The sequence below is a fragment of the Microcaecilia unicolor genome, chromosome 1, assembly GCF_901765095.1.
Source record: "Microcaecilia unicolor chromosome 1, aMicUni1.1, whole genome shotgun sequence".
NCBI lineage: Eukaryota > Metazoa > Chordata > Amphibia > Gymnophiona > Siphonopidae > Microcaecilia > Microcaecilia unicolor.
The window spans coordinates 130,142,596-130,155,705 of NC_044031.1; the positions used below are offsets into that span (position 1 = coordinate 130,142,596).

At 41.4% G+C, this 13,110-nt stretch overlaps 1 protein-coding gene across 2 annotated transcripts in view; it reads right to left on the reverse strand.

Annotated features, from left to right (window-relative positions):
- LOC115468460 (lanosterol 14-alpha demethylase) overlaps positions 1-13,110 on the reverse strand; it is a 110,773-nt gene that overhangs the window by 77,089 nt on the left and 20,574 nt on the right. For both annotated transcript variants that reach the window (XR_003941874.1, XM_030200204.1), the window contains exon 2: positions 6,194-6,292. Coding sequence is in view for 1 of the 2 variants with exons in the window: in XM_030200204.1 (XP_030056064.1) it covers positions 6,194-6,292 (99 nt within the window). In the remaining variant the exon portion in view is untranslated. The remainder of the gene's footprint in view (positions 1-6,193; positions 6,293-13,110) is intronic.

The following is a 13,110-nucleotide window of genomic DNA, read 5'->3' on the forward strand; positions in this document are numbered from 1 at the left end:
GTCAGCAAGGCTTTAGTGTGGGGAAATCTTGCCTGACCAATTTACTTCAATTCTTTGAAGGAGTAAACAAACATGTGGACAAATGGGAGCCGGTTGATATTGTGTATCTGGATTTTCAAAAAGGCATTTGATAAGGTACCTCATGAAAGGCTACAGAGGAAATTGGAGGGTCATGGGATAGGAGGAAATATCCTACTGTGGATTAAAAACTGGTTGAAGGATAGGAAACAGAGAGTGGGGTTAAATGGACAGTATTCACAATGGAGAAGGGTAGTTACTGGGGTTCCTCAGGGGTCAGTGCTAGGACCGCTGCTTTTTAATATATTTATAAATGATTTAGAGACTAGATATGGGAGTAACCAGCAAGGTAATTAAATTTGCTGATGACACAAAGTTATTCAAAGTCAAAAGCTCACAAGAGGATTGTGAAAAATTACAGAAGGACCTTACGAGACTGGGAGACTGGGCAGCCAAATGCCAGATGACATTTAATGTGAACAAGTGCAAGGTGATGCATGTGGGGAAAAAAGAACCCAAATTATAGCTACGTCATGCAAGGTTCCACGTTAGGAGTTACGGACCAAGAAAGAGATCTGGATGTCATCGTTGATAATACGCTGAAACCTTCTGCTCAGTGTGCTGCTGCTGCGGCTAGGAAAGTAAATAGAATATTGGGTATGGAGAACAGGTGTGAGGATGTTATAATGCCGTTGTATCGCTCCATGGTGCTACCGCACCTTGAGTATTGTGTTCAATTCTGGTTGCCGCATCTCAAGAAAGACATAGTAGAACTGGAAAAGGTGCAGCGAAGGGCGACGAAAATGATAGCGGGGATGGGACGACTTCCCTATGAAGAAAGACTAAGGAGGCTAGGGCTTTTCAGCTTGGAGAAGAGACTGCTGAGGGGAGACATAATAGTATATAAAATAATGAGTGGAGTGGAACAGGTGGATGTGAAGCGTCTGTTCACACTTTCCAAAAATACTAGGACTAGGGGGCATGCGATGAAACTACAGTGTAGTAAATTTAAAACAAATCGGAGAAAAATTTTCTTCACCCAACGCATAATTAAACTCAAGAATTTGTTGCCAGAGAACATGGTGAAGGCGGTTAGCGTGACAGAGTTTAAAAAGGGGTTAGGTTTCCTAAAGGACAAGTCCATAAACCACTACTAAATGGACTTGGGAAAAATCCACAATTCCAGGAATAACATGTATAGAATGTTTGTACGTTCGGGAAGCTTGCCAGGTGCCTTTGGCCTGGATTGGCCGCTGTTGTGGACAGGATGCTGGGCTCGATGGACCCTTGGTCTTTTCTCAGTGTGGCATTACTTATGTACTCTTATCACCTCTCGCTTAGACTATTGCAACTTGCTTCTCACAGGTCTCCCACTTAGCCATCTCTCTCCTCTTCAATCTGTTCAAAATTCTGTTGCACGACTAATATTCCACCAGTGTCGTTATGCTCATATTAGCCCTCTCCTCAAGTCACTTCACTGGCTTCCTATCTGCTTCCACATACAGTTCAAAATCCTCTTATTGGCCTATAAGTGCATTCACTCTGCAGCTCCTCAGTACCTCTCCACTCTCATCTCTCCCTACATTCCTCCCAGGGAACTCCGTTCACTGGGTAAATCTCTCTTATCTGCACCCTTCTCCTCCACTGCTAACTCCAGACTCCGTTCCTTTTATCTTGCTGCACCTTATGCCTGGAATAGACTTCCTGAGCCGGTACGTCAAGCTCCACCTCCGGCCGTCTTCAAATCTAAGCTAAAAGCCCACCTTTTTGATGCAGCTTTTAACTCCTAACCCTTGGTTCACTTGTTCAGAACCCTTATTTTATCATCCTCACTTTAATATTCCCTTATCTCTTGTTTGTCCTGTTTGTCTGTCCTAATTAGATTGTAAGCTCTGTTGAGCAGGGACTGTCTCTTTTTTGTTCAAGTGTACAGCACTGCGTACGTCTAGTAGCGCTATAGAAATGATAAGTAGTAGTAATAGTAGTTCCTAGCCTCCATCTGCTGGCTCCCACATATCTGTATTGTTTAAGCAATAAATCTGATTGATGTCTTTGATGGGTGGCAAAAGAACTGGATCAAGGGCATACGCTGTATGTGGTCTACTTAGATTTCAGCAAAGCCTTCATAAGAGGCTCAAGAACGAACTGAGCAGCTTCAGGATGGGACTGATCAGAAATTGGTTGACTGGTAGCAGACAGAAGGTGATGGTAAATGGAGTTCTCAGAAAAGAAAAAAAAAGGGTGTGTGAGGGGTACAGGTTACAGTCAGTGTGTAGATGATATTACTGTTATTAATAATAACCATCACAATAAGAATAAGTCACATGTCTAGAAATAGTCACACCAAATATCCAGTCCAAGGTTCACTACCCCACTGTCTACTTATTTACTGACAAGAATACGGACCATCGGGAGTTTATAAAATATTGTGGCTTATTTAGCAGCAGTAAAGGTTCCTACAATTCTTGTAATACCTAATAATAATATTTATGCCAATTAAACCCAGATATGACTAGGTTCTGTGATCACATTTATATGACCTGTAGGTGGCAGTACAGTCTTCTCCTTCAAAGGTGACAGGATGAGCAAAAATCGATAGAACAGCAGACCTAGTCGTAGGAGTATAAATAAACTAAACTATTCACATAGTGCATGCTCATTAAAAGCTGGTAATAATCTATGCAGGAAGTGAGTACAGCACTCTGAAACATTTTCTACCAAAAAGATTCCAAGGTCCTTGACTCCCTCCCCAGGTGCACCAAGAAGCAAGTCTTCGTACTCTTGGCTCTTTTGAGATTGGATTCAATCACCATAGAATTGTGTGGAAGCTGTAGCTTCTCGAGTCCCAGCCTTTTGGACTCTTTACATATGGATGTGGGAGATACCCCCTCTCTCTGTAGAGGTCGTCAACATCTACATCTGCACTAGCTTCAGCATTTTCTGCACAATGACTATCACAGCCTCCTTCAGAGGATCATCAAACTGAAGAATACCTGACATCTCAGCCCTAGGCTCATCCTCAGTCTCCAAATCAAATGGGATGGACTTAGTCATCTTCCTAACAAAATCAAAGAATAAACTCCTCTGGGGTGATTTTCAACTCTCATGTGGTGGGCAGGAGCCTGAGGGAAAGCTAAAAAAGTGCCAAAAATCCCTAACTAGGGATAAACTACTGGGTGCTGATGCCCCACATGACATGGCTTACACACATATTCTTTTTGAGTAAAATAGATGAACTTCACTGAAAACAAGACTCAAAAACCTGAAGAGGTCCATTTTATGCCACAGAAAAACAAGGATCGAGCTGATCCCCTGCAACAACAGGTGTAAAGATGTGCACATGCTCAGTACAGCACTCCCAAAAGTTTCTAGAAGATACACTGGATCATTATCCTGCTTATAATCGAACGAGAAAAACGCCCAAGTTCCGACCTAAATCGGGAGATGGACGTTTATCTCACAAAAACGAATAAAGCGGTATAATCGAAAGCCGATTTTTGGACGTTTTCAACTGCACTCCGTCGCGGATGCGGACCAAGTTGATGGGGGCGTGTCAGAGGTGTGGCGAAGGCGGAACTGGGGTGTGGTTATCTGCCGAACAAAGATGGGCGCATTTCACTGATAATGGGAAAAAAGTATGCGTTTTTAGCTAGAATTTAGGACACTTTTCCTGAACCCTGTTTTTTCACGAATAAGGCCCCATAAAGTGCCCTAAATGACCAGATGACCACTGGAGGGAATCGGGGATGACCTCCCCTGACTCCCCCAGTGGTCACTAACCCCCTCCCACCACAAAAAAATGATGTTTCACAAATTTTTATTTTCACCCTCAAATGTCATACCCAGCTCCCTGGCAGCAGTATGCAGGTCACTGGAGGAGTTGTTAGGGGGTGCAGTGGACTTCAGGCAGGTGGACCCAGGCCCATCCCCCCTACCTGTTACAATTGTGCTGCTTAATGCTTATTAGTCGTCCAACCCCCCCAAACCCACTGTACCCACATGTAGGTGCCCCCCTTCACCCCTTAGGGCTATAGTAATGGTGTAGACTTGTGGGCAGTGGATTTTGAGGGGGATTTGGGGGGCTCAACACACAAGGGAAGGGTGCTATGCACCTGGGAGCTCTTTTACCTGTTTTTTTGGTTTTGTAAAAGTGCCCCCTAGGGTGCCCGGTTGATGTCCTGGCATGTGAGGGGGACCAGTGCACTACGAATCCTGGCCCTTCCCACGAATAAATGTCTTGGATTTATTCGTTTTTGAGCTGGGCGCTTTCATTTTCCATTATCGCTGAAAAACAAAAACGCCCAGCTCACACATTGTTGAATAAAACATGGGCGTCTATTTTTTCCCAAAATACGGTTCGGTCCGCCCCTTCACGGACCCGTTCTCGGAGATAAACGCCCATGGAGATAGGCGTTTTCGTTCAATTATGCCCCTCAATGTGGCCTAGGTAGAAGTCAATTATTGCCTCTTTCCTGTGTTGAGTGCTTTTATTTTTGGTTGCTATGTATATATTATACTTCTTGTGTTTCAAGATTTTCTTGATGTATTATTTCAAAATATAAATAAAATTTTTTAAAAGAAAGAAAGATACACTGGATAACGCTCTCATGCAGAATCCACGTGTAAGAATATTTACATCCCGCTTGTTCTCAAAGAATTACATTGTAAGCCCTTTTAGGACAAGGAAATACCTACTGTACCTGAATGTAACTAACCTTTAGCTACTACTGAAAAAGATGCAAGCCAAATAAATTGAGAATGGAGTAAATATCAGCATACAGGGCTGGAGGAAAGCAGGAAATAAAGGGGCTCATTGTCAAATTACATGGATGGGGCATTTTCAAACGGGGACGACCATCTCTAAGGGCGCCGAACTCTAAGGATGGTGCAGCGAAAGGGCGGGGCAATGCGTATTATCGAAACAAGATAGACGTCCATCTTTCGTTTCGATAATACGGTCGGGGACGCCCAAATCTTGACATTTAGGTCAACCTTAGAGATGGTCGTCCTTGGTTTTCGGTGATAATGGAAACAAAGACGTCTATCTTAAAAACGTCCAAATCCAAGCCCTTTGGTCGTGGAAGGAGCCAGCATTTGAAGTGCACTGGTCCCCCTCACATGCCAGGACACCAACCGGGCACCCTAGGGGGCACTGCAGTGGACTTCACAAATTGCTCCCAGGTACATAGCTCCCTTACCTTGGGTGCTGAGTCCCCCAAATCCCCCCCCCCCCCCCCCAGGTCCACCTGCCTGAAGTACACTGCACCAACTACAACTGCTCTAGGGACCTGTATACTGCTGCGATAGACCCGAATATGGCATTTGAGGCTGGTATAGAGGCTGGCAAAGTATTTTTAAACTTGTTTTTTTATGGTGGGAGGGGGTTAGTGACCACTGGGGGAGTAAGGGGAGGTCATCCCCGATTCCCTCCTGTGGTCATCTGGTCAGTTTGGGCACCTTTTTGAGGCTTGGTCGTGAAAACAAATGGACCAAGTAAAGTCAGCCAAGTGCTCGTCAAGGACGCCCTTCTTTTTTCTATTATTGGCCGAGGACGACCATTTCCTAATCATGTCCCAGTCCCACCTTCGCTACCCTGCCGACACGCCCCCGTGAACTTTGGTCGTCCCCACGATGGAAAGCAGTCGAGAGTGTCAAAAAAGTGGCTTTCGATTATGCCGATTTGGACGACCTTGCAAGGACGCCCATCTCCCAATTTGTGTCGAAAGATGGGCGTCCTTCTCTTTCGAAAATAAGCGTGATAGTAACCTACGAAACTCTGTAAGTGCTTCGAAAATACACCTCAAAATGTGTGGATATAGGAACCACTCCTTAATTCATTAATAATGAGGCTACGCAGTTCTAGTCTCAATGTTCTTAAAATATAAGAGTGTGAGGAGCAGGAAAGAGGGATATACAAAATTACAAAATAATTATCTGGCATGATTTGTGCATCACTTTGGAACTGTAGATTGATTATATGTTGCGAGTATGTTTTGATAAGCCTGAATAAAAAGACAACTATAAAAATTGTTTTTAAAACTGTACCAGGTACAGGTTGTGGCAGTTTATGTTGATTGAGGGATTTACTGAAACATAGGGAAGCCAAAATCTTTGTATACTGGCCTCTGTGTTATCATCTCCTTCATTGGATTATTTTATCTTTTAAGAGACCCACCTTTTCATAAGCGTTTTCCAGGAATTCAACAGGACTTTTTCCAAAGGCTACAGCATGGCCCAAAAATGGGATAGGAGATGAAATGTAAGGTGGGTATTTCTGCAGGAAAATAAACAAACATAAGTATTAATGGAGCATGTGTTACAGCACGCTTTACTGATCAATTTAGAAAGGAAATGGCTTTAGAATTTGTAACCTTGCAATCTGTCAAAATTTTGCAACACACACAGCACTAAACCGTCCTCTAAACATTAAGAAAAAGTGAAATGTTTTCTAATATAATCAACTTAAGCTAGGCTTCCTAAACCATCAAGATCATGGAAGAAGTCTAACAATTTACAACGTAAAATTACAAAATTTATAATATCATATACTGATTTATTACCACCCTAAATATGTCCCACAATACGTTTCTCTCAGAATATCATCAGATCACAAGACAGCCTGAATTTTCAGATGGAAAAAAATTGCTTCATATTTGGCTGCTATAAATCTTTCATGTTATACAAGTTTCTTAAAACTACGTTCAAATTTGCAATTGAAATAAACCAAATCATGTAAAGCAGTATAGGACCTCAGACTACTTAGAAAACTATAACAAATAAAATAGCACTTACCAATCTAACATCAAACTGAGTATAGCTTTTTATATTCGAGATCCACACATCACTGTAATTCAGATAACCAAGACATAAGACACTCTCGGGCTCAGTTATCTAGAGTTACACATAATGAACAGCATGGTCCACGAAATCTACCCAGTAATATGGCTAGTGTCATACCTGCCACTCAGTGAAGATTACAGCCCTCAATGTCATTAGTTTTACTTTGATCCCAACCTCTTGCTATATAGGAATCCTGTGTTTATCCCACACCTTTTTGAATTCTGCCATTGATGCTGTCTGTATCACCTCCACCAGGAGAGCATTCTGGGCATCCATCCATCAAAAGGTATTTCTTTATGAAGCTACAAGGAGGTATGCTTAAAAGCAACATGTTCTCTAGTTCTATAGCTTCTCTGTTTTTGAAAAAGATGTGCTCATTAATACCTTTCAGGTATTTAAATTAAGGGTGGGCAACAATTAAAAAATTTAATCACATGATTAATCATGGTATGAATTTGGGGCATTTCTCACCCTTTTCTACTGAACACACTCATTTCTTTCTCGCGCTTACCCTCTGTTTCTCTCTCTCATGCCCTCCTCCCCAGCCTTCAGGGTCATTCCTTGTCAAGTGGTCTGATTTCAGAGAAGTGCCCTGCTCGAGCATCACGGATTTCGATGAAAGTTTCTGTGAACATTCATACATGTCCCCAATGAACATTGGTAAAGTTTTACGTTCGCTGATGCAATACTTGCTGAGATATAGTAATCTGTTTGACCCTATACTGCAGCCTTCTATGGTATGACTCCAAGATTTCGGCAACTTTGAAACACTGTATCTCCGGCAATATTTGAGAGAAACAAAACTTGGCCATCTTGTACAACTTCTTGCGCTCTATTAAACAAAATAATTTAAAAAATCTTCATGAGCGATTTCCATCAAGAAAACTTGGAGCAAACTTGGTTCAAAAAATTTGCGGCACGAAAAAATTATAAAGTTTGGCTTTTTATATCTCTGGAATTAAAGGTGTGATAAACGTGAAACTTTGCACACAACAACTTATCAACACAAGGTTTTCAAATATAAAATTTCATTCTCCTAATATTTTCCATTAGTTCACAAATTGAGTGTAAAGTTGATGATGTTTGCAAAAACGCCAAAAATAGGGTATTTTTAGCCCACTTTAAAAAAAAAAAGACCTTCTGGAAACTCTTTTTAATCATTTTCATTAGAAAGAGCATGTTTCAAACCCCTTAAAAAAGTAGGATTGGTTTTTCATTGCTAGCATATAAGGCCCTAGAAATAGGGACAAAGTTGAGGACATTGCTATTGCAACATCATATACTTCAACATGCATTTTTCTATATTGTGTCGTTTTCTTTCCATTTCTGCTGAAGTTTAAAGTGTATAATTCATTTTTTTGTATGCTATATGAATCTGTTAGTCTAATAGCAGTACTTCTACACTAATGACATTGGTTAAATATTCTGTAAGTACCTTATTGATGCCGCGCATTAGCATGTTTCGGCTATAGGATTCTGTACTGTGCAGGTGTAGTTGTATGTTTCTGTCATAACATAAGAATCTTTATAACGTCTCTTTTTCAGATTCGCATTAATTTAATACACTTACTTCATATTATTAATTATTGCGATTTTGCTTAATATGCGAAAAATGAATGTCAAAGAGTCAACTGACAATCCCACTATGCCCATTTACGTTGTTGGAAAAATATTGTCGTCAACTTGCCACCATGGTTCATTTTATTCTAAAGAAATTGGGCTGCATTATGTGCACAGCTTGTCTGCCAATGAAAAAATGCTCATTACTCGGCGATCGGAGGTTGAGTTCACAGACAACGACCAAATCTGCCTGCATCACAAAGTGATGTATTTGGAAACGTACGAAATGAAGAAAAAGTCGTGCTGCAACCCATTTGACAAACAAAATCACATAGTTAAAAATGGACTGTTGAAAGTCAATCTAGCCATGTCCGATGATTTGAAAAAATTGAAAACAAATGTGAAGCCGGGCCAAAAAAATGTGTTCCAAGTGTAAAGCGTTCAATTTTTCGTTTCACATATCCAGTTTTATCCCTACTGGCTAACCTCCGAATTTTTAATGGAGAAGTCCCCAAATCAGTCAAACTTTGATCAAGAGTGTCTGAAATGTCCATATCGTAATTTTCTGATGACGATGACTCTGCCTTGCTTTCGACCATAGAAACATATTTAGCTTTACACTTGGAACACATTTTTTGGCCCGGCTTCACATTTGTTTTCAATTTTTTCAAATCATTGGACGTGGCTAGATCGACTTTCAACAGTCCATGTTTAACTATGTGATTTTGTTTCTCGAATGGGTTGCAGCATGACTTTTGCTTCATTTCGTACTTTTCCAAATACATCGCTTTGTGATGCAGGCAGAGTTGTTCATAGTCTGTGAACTCAACCTCCAATCGCCGAGTAATGAGCATTTTTTCATTGGCGGACAAGCTGTGCACATAATGCAGCCCAATTTCTTTAGAATAAAATGAACCATGGTGGCAAGTTGACGACAATGTTTTTCCAACAACGCAAATGGGCAAAGTGGGATTGTCAGTTGACTCTTTGACATTCATTTTTCACATATTAAGCAAAATCGCAATAATTAATAATATGAAGTATATTAAATTAATGCAAATCTGAAAAAGAGAAGTTATAAAGATTCTTATGTTATGACAGAAACATACAACTACACCTGCATAGTACAGAATCCTATAGCCGAAACATGCTAATGCGCGGCATCAATAAGGTACTTACAGAATATTTAACCAATGTCATTAGTGTAGAAGTACTGCTAGTAGACTAACATATTCATATAGCATACAAAAAAAGAATTATACACTTTAAACTTCAGCAGAAATGGAAAGAAAACGACACAATATAGAAAAATGTATGTTGAAGTATATGATGTTTTTGCAAAAATCATCAACTTTTACACTCAATTTGTGAACTAATGGAAAATATTAGAATGAAATTTTATATTCGAAAACCTTGTGTTGGTAAGTTGTTGTGTGCAAAGTTTCACGTTTATCACACCTTTAATTCCAGAGATATAAAAAGCCAAACTTTACAATTTTTTCGTGCCGCAAATTTTTTGGACCAAGTTTGCTTCAAGTTTTCTTCATGGAAATCGCTCATGAAGATTTTTTTGTTTGTTTGTTTAATAGAGCGCAAAAAGTTGTATAAGATGGCAATGTTTTGTTTCTCTCAACAAAATATTGCCGCAGATACAGCGTCTCAAAGTTGCCAAAATCTTGGAGTCATACCATAGAAGGCTGCAGTATGGGGTCAAACAGATTACTATATCTCAGCAAGTATTGCATCAGCGAACGTAAAACTTTACCAGTGTTCATTGGGGACATGTATGATTATTCACAGAAAATTTCATTGAAATCCGTGATGGTCGCACAGGGACCACCAGACCACTTGACATGGAATGACCCTTCAGCCAGATTATTATTAGCATTTGTATAGCGCTACCAGATGCACGCAGCACTGAACACCTGATACAAAGAGACAGTCCTTGCTCAAAAGAGCTTACAATCTAAGTAATACAGACAAACAAGACATGCCCTCCTCCCCAGCCTTCAGCCAGATTCTCTCATGCCCCATTCACCAGCCTTCACCCAGTTTCTCTCATGCTCCCCTCCCCAGCCTTCACCCAGTTTCTCTCAATGTCAGAGCCATGGCTGCGTCGGTGGCTCACTTAAAGTCAGCCTCCATAGAAGAGATTTGCAAGGCTGCAATGTGGTCTTCAGTCCACACATTCACGTCACACTACTGCCTTGAGCAGGACACCCGGCGCGACAGTCAGTTTGGGCAGTCGGTGCTGCAGAATCTGTTCAGGGTTTAGAATCCAACTGCAGCCCCCTAGACACTTTTTTTTTGTTCTGTTCCAGGCCTACACCCCTTCCCGTGCACTCCGCTCCATGAATAAATCCTTCTTATCTGTTCCCTTCTCCACTACTGCCAACTCCAGACTTCGCGCCTTCTGTCTCGCTGCACCCTACGCCTGGAATAAACTTCCTGAGCCCCTACGTCTTGCCCCATCCTTGGCCACCTTTAAATCTAGACTGAAAGCCCACCTCTTTAACATTGCTTTTGACTCGTAACCACTCGCCTCCACCTACCCTCCTCTCTTCCTTCCCGTCCACATTAATTGATTTGATTTGCTTACTTTATTTATTTTTTGTCTATTAGATTGTAAGCTCTTTGAGCAGGGACTGTCTTTCTTCTATGTTTGTGCAGCGCTGCGTATGCCTTGTAGCGCTATAGAAATGCTAAATAGTAGTAGTAATACCCCGTTCACCAGCTTTCACCCAGATTCTCTCATGCCCCCCTCTCCAACCTTTACCCAGATTCTCTCATGCCTCCCAATTTTTTTTTACACGCAGACCCACCTCCCTCTCCCCGTGTTTACCTCAACAGCAGGGCTCAGGCCCAGATTTTCTCTTCTTTCTCGGCACTGCCTCAAAGTCCTTTTTCTTCCCCTGCAAGGCCAGGTTCTGCAGATACTTGAGCCGCACTGTTCAGGAAGTTGGGGAAGTCTCGCATTAATTGCCCATCCCTAATTTACAATGTCTGTATTATATCAGCCCTGTCTCTCCTCTAATATATACATATTCAAGTCTTCGCATCTCTTCTCATACATCTTCCAGTTCAGGCATCATGTCATTTTGGTCACTTTCCTCTGAACTGCTTCAAGTCTTTTTATATCCTTAGTAAAATACTGCCTCCAAAACGGAATGCAGTACTCCGAGTAGGGCCTCACCATTGTCTTCTACAAGGGCATTAACACCTCCTCCCTTCTTCTGGTTATGCCTCACTCTGTGCTGCTTTGCATCCTTCTCCTTGTGTCAGCAAAAAGCTTTATATATATAGATGGTCGGGGCAATAGACATCAAAACATGAGGCTGTATCCAAATAAGCTTGTGACAAGTACATAGGATCTCTAAGGGAGTGATAGGGAGAACAGATGGCATGGATGGGTAGACTGGATAGGCAATTATGGGTTTTATCCACCTATGTTTTTCAATGCTTCTATGATGGGCCACATCATATTGTGGCAGGATCCCAAGTGAAAAATATAAGCAATAAGTGGTCAGGTGTTTAAACTAGAGGAAATGGGTGGTCTATGGAAGAAAAGTACAGGATATCACCCCCAGCAAAAGCATTAGAACAGTCACAAAATTAAGAGAGAGAAATCTTAACTCACTCAATAAAAAAAAAGGGGGAAGATGTGACCATAATAAAAATTACACAAAATCCAAGCAAGCCATCCAAAAAATGCTAGAAGAAGCACAGGCTAAGCAATAACATTCCTGATCTGGAAGTCCTAATGGGGCACACTGCAGCCATTACGGAGACACAGTTCAATGAGTCTCATGAATGGGATATCACCATGCCTGGTTACAATCTACTCAGGAAGGATCAGGGCTTTTTTTGAGGGGGTACTTGGGGGTACGGAGTACCGGCACCTTTTCCATTGTCTGCTAAAATTGACCCATGGTCCAAGTTTTAATGAAAGAGCTCAGGCTCTACATACCAATTCTGCCTTGTCATAGATTCTATGACAGGTTGCTGGGGGCCTGGCTATTGTGGGGTGGGTCCCTCAGTGATCACCCCACCCCTGAAGGGTGGCCTGGCATTTGAGTACCGGCACCTTTTTTGCTAGAAAAAACACACTGGGAAGGATAGATAAATCAGAAAAGGGGAAGAAGTGGCTCTCTATGTAAAAAAACAAAAAACAAAGAGTGGGAACAGAGTCAGGTGCTTCGAAACAGACCAGGGACACAAAATGTCAAATAATACAAGATATCCTGTTTCAAAACACACAGTTCCTTCTTCAGGAGTCTCATTATCTGTATCTGAAAAAAATTCATCCTCAAGTTGTCAATCGTAAAAGAAGTTGGTCTTGAGAAAGACCTTTTGTGTAACGGTAAAGTAGTGTCACTTCTGAATGTCGCTGAGCAGCAGTGCAAAATAAAATAAAATTACATCAGCTGAAATGCAAAGGGTGTAAGGAAAAGAGAAGGCACTGTAGATTGTCTTTCAAAAGACAAGATGGCAAGTCCATCCTCACAGGTGTAATCTACAGACCTCCTACTCAAACAGAAGTCTGCTAAGCTTGATTTCAGAAACACCAAATATTCTAGGTTTTCTTGGGAAAGGCACATTGTCCTTTCAGCAAAAGTGGCTCTAACTGTACTGAACAGCCTTTTACTTGGCACACTTATGGAAGGAATAGCTTTAGCACATACACTTAGATGA